This window comes from Candida theae (genome assembly GCF_024610275.1).
Source record: "Candida theae strain CBS 12239 chromosome Unknown scaffold49, whole genome shotgun sequence".
NCBI lineage: Eukaryota > Fungi > Ascomycota > Pichiomycetes > Serinales > Debaryomycetaceae > Lodderomyces > Lodderomyces theae.
The window spans coordinates 74,030-78,224 of NW_026261381.1; the positions used below are offsets into that span (position 1 = coordinate 74,030).

The window sequence follows — 4,195 nt, forward strand, 5'->3', positions numbered from 1 at the left end:
CCCTCACCCCCATTTTAAACACCTTAGTTCCTTTGTTTTTTTTTTTTTTTTTTTTTTTGGTTTTGTTATTCTTTCTTTTGCTTTCTTTTGCCAACTGACTACTGGGATTCATATCTTGTGAGATTACTTATAACAACAACTTCAACTACTTTTCTCAACTTCAAACTTTCAACTCACTCCAAGCAACCAACAGCAAACTATCTTTGCTATTACTTCACTAACGCTTCCACATTTTGTTCTAGTGGCTGAGGATTACACAACTAACGTATTGCACATAAAACTACACGCTGATTACTATACATAAAACCATGGCTCCTGGCAGTACCAACACACCACCTACTACCCACACTGACTCATCATCTGACACAGATACCAATATGACAGAACTACCACCACCTCCTCCTTACTCAAAGGAACCTACAACTCACAGTGGTAGCGACTCGGTCTCTCCAACTCAACGCACTGGTTCGTCGCCATTCTCTATTCACCACATGCTAAATTCTGAAAATTTACAACACCAACAACAGCAACACCAACAGCTGTTACCATTACCAGATATACCACCAGAGCTGAGGGATTTGTCTGCTGCTCATGCACTAACCCAGTTGACTGGAAGTGCCACTCCCCCATCAGATGCTGACACTATGGTAACCACAGACCAAGAAGATGACTTGGATACCAATGAGTCGCAAAGGCAGCAAAGACACCCTCTTGTCTCAACAGTGTCAATGGTTGCCAAACATCCAATTGTTATGAATGCAGTAAAATACTATGAAACTTCCAAGCGCAGATACTCTTCATTCAACTATGCTGCAGGAATTGTTGAAGCTGCAGCAATACCAGTGGTCACTAGAATAGAAGACAACTTAAACACCAGGCATCAAACAAGCAGGCATGCATCTTCATCTTCATCTTCGTCTTCAATGTCACCTGGTAATACACCGCCACCGACATTGAACCACCATACCATGTCTTCCTTTGACAATAAACAGAAGAAAAGAAGGTTGTCAACGTCGTCTACAATGTCGACAAGGTCGACTGCAACTACCGCTACTACCGCATTATCCGGGATCGTGCCTAGTTCCGATGCAAAGAAGAGATTACAGTTTTGTATCCACATTTTAAAGGCAGCTAATGCAACAATCAATTCCAAAATCAACTTCCTTCAATTGAAACTTGACGAAACTGAATTGGCAATAAAAGAAAAGAGACATCAGCTACAAACACAAAGGTCTAATGACAGTTTGTTGTCTGATCAAACTACTGAAAAAACCAAAGGTGAAATTGTTGGCACTGTCAAGAAAATCATTCATCTCATACTGAACTTTCGTCCAAGCACTTTAACTACAACAACTGCGCCAACCACTCAAGCTAATGCTGCAACAGAGACAGCTTTAGCATCAGGAACTCCAGCAACTCCTACTACACCAGCTTCATATCATCCAAATACTTTATCTCGCACTAGCTCATACAATGGAACTCCCGTACCTAGCGGCTCAACTGACAATGCAAATACACCAACCAGCACATTAACGCCAACAACATCACATGGGTCTTGTTTACAAGAATTTGAGTTGAAAAACACCATCCGCGATATCATCTTACGCTTACCTGCGTCAATACAAAATTGCGAAACTAGTGAAGGAGGCAATGATCGCATATTTGTGTTTGCAAAGGAAAGTTTGGAAATGATTACAAAGCTTACCAATGTTTTCAGTGACCAGTTGGCTCATGTTGAGTCATGGGTTAATGGCGAGATTCCGGAGGACCCCAAAGCTGCATCAACTGAGGAGGAAGTACAAGAGAAGACCAAACATGATGTGCACATGAAGGATGAAAGTGGGTTTGACCTGGTAAGTACCAGGTGCTCAAGTGAAGAGCCGGATGGAATCACCTCAGCAACAAAGAGAATGAGAATAGATGAATTGATTGAGAATTGAGTATTTGGAAGACACTCTTTACCTTGGATTCGACAAAATTCACTTTATGCTTTTTGCACTTTAAACAACTCCTAGCTTGCTTTACTAGCTACTGGTTTAGTTCAAAGAAAACTGCGAGGTTATATTATATGGGTTGATCTCGTATCATGTGTGACCCTTCTTAGAATGCAACAATTTTATGCACACCAACTAGGAACATGGGCGTAGTTAGAGCTAATAGATCTCTCTGTGTGACTCATTTTGTGTAGTATGAAACAGTTCAAACATTCAAGGATGTATGAGAATATTTTAAGCTGTTTCATGCGGCTTTTACCGTAAGTGGGTTTATGTGTGCAGATCTCTTCTCATTGTCGCAAATCTTCAATGAGCTCAGAAAAAGCAAAAGGACGAGAGAGAAGGAGAAGAAAAAAATCTGCAACCAAATCACCACACATAACTTACGGCATTAGCAGGTACTCTTTTTCGGTGTCAACTCTACATTTCTTGAAAAGAGACCACTCCCCTTCTGCATGACAGAATATTGCAGTTGTAAAAAAACGCCACATTATCTTACATATATCACATTGACGTGCAAACTACAGTAATCTGCGAAACATTATGTCGTCGTGGACAGCAGATCCCAATGCAGTTGAACAACTCAAGCACATCTTCCAAGGGACATTATCATCAAACAATGAGGAGAGAAAACTAGCTAATGAAGCTTTGGTTCAAGCTAAGCGTAACCTTGAAATTGAAAACTACTTATTTACAATCTTGGTATTTGATAACTCGGCCAGGCCCGACGTCCGAGCTGCTGCTGGTATCAATTTGAAAAACATCATATTGAAGAACAAGTCGAACCATCTGATTGATAGAAGCTATATCATGAACAACATCATACAAGGTTTGACTAGTCCCGATGCAATGGTTAGAAACATTACTGGAAATGTCATCACCTCGCTATTCTCCATATATGGAATTTCACTGTGGGGCACTGCTTTGACAAGTTTGTTGGCTTTAGCTCATAATGGGAAACACGATGGTGATGGTGATGCTGATGCTGCTACAAGCAAAGCAAATTTGCATGCGTATTCGACTCAAGAAGCTGCCATGAGTGCGTTAGCCAAGATTTGCGAGGACTCGTATATACAACTAGATCAAGAATACAATGGGGAGCGGCCCTTGAATTTTCTTCTCCCAGAGTTTTTGAAGTTGATGGATCTGCCTAGCATAAAAGTCAAGGCACTAGCTGTCCATTGTTTCAACCAATTCATCATTTTGGATACACAATCATTTCTTGTTTTGATTGATCAATTTTTGACCAAAATTTTTCAGCTTGCTCAAGACACTGATAATATTGAAACCCCCGATGCATCCACCTTGAAGAAGAACATATGTACTGCTTTCCTTGCGATCTTGGAAACTAGACCGGATAAAATAGCACCTCACATTGATGGCATCATGAACTATTGTTTACACGTGATTCAAAAGGGCACCAACAATGAATTGAGTTTGGAAGCAGGCGAGTTTTTATTGGCATTGGCAGGATCTAGTGATTTCAAAGGTGTGTTTACAGCAGACAAGTTGAAGCTCATCTTGCCTGTGTTGTTGGACAAGATGGTCTACTCCGAGGAGGAAATGTTTTTGATGGAAGTGGCAGATAGTAATGACGACGCCAATGTAGCTGACAAGGACGAAGATATAAAGCCCACCAATGTCAAATCTAAGGAAGCCAGACGTATTAATGGGAATGTAAATGGAGAATCATCAAATACTGCCAATGGAGGGGCAAATGAAGGCAACGAGACGGAAGCAAATGGCAATTTTGACGGTGGTGGTGACGACGACGACGACGACGACGATAATGATGAAGATGAAGAAGAAGATGGTGACGACGACGACGACGACGATATGGGTGAATGGAGTTTGAGAAAATGCTCGGCTGCAACTTTGGACGTGTTGAGTGAAAACTTGCCCCAAGAGGTTCTTATTTTGGCTTTGCCGATATTGCAAGAAAAGATTGTGTCCACTCACTGGCCAATACGGGAGGCAGCAATATTAGCGTTTGGAGCCATGAGTAATAGTTTCATCAACTTGGCCAGTGACAAATTGCCTGAATTGGTACCCTTTCTTGTTGATAGATTGCAGGATGAGCAACCGAGGGTAAGGCAAATTACCTGTTGGACGTTGTCAAGGTACGCCTCGTGGGTCAGTGTGGAAGCGCATGAGGGTGGTGAATATGCCACTTATTTCCAACCTACTTTCCAATCGATTGT

General features: G+C 41.5%; 2 protein-coding genes across 2 annotated transcripts; both read left to right on the forward strand. All coding sequences in view use genetic code 12, as the record gives it.

Moving 5' to 3' along the window:
* Positions 1–308: 308 nt before the first annotated feature.
* Positions 309–1,940, forward strand: OPI1 (transcriptional regulator; the record flags this gene model as incomplete). Its single annotated transcript, XM_051750515.1, has 1 exon — positions 309–1,940. The coding sequence occupies one exon, from the start codon at positions 309–311 to the stop codon at positions 1,938–1,940; it is 1,632 nt and encodes a 543-aa protein (XP_051610198.1).
* Positions 1,941–2,537: 597 nt separating this feature from the next.
* KGF57_001322 (uncharacterized protein) lies at positions 2,538–4,082 on the forward strand (the record flags this gene model as incomplete). Its single annotated transcript, XM_051750516.1, has 1 exon — positions 2,538–4,082. A coding segment is annotated over one exon (1,545 nt), but the record flags the coding sequence as incomplete, so codon positions are not given.
* Between the last annotated feature and the right edge of the window lie 113 nt (positions 4,083–4,195).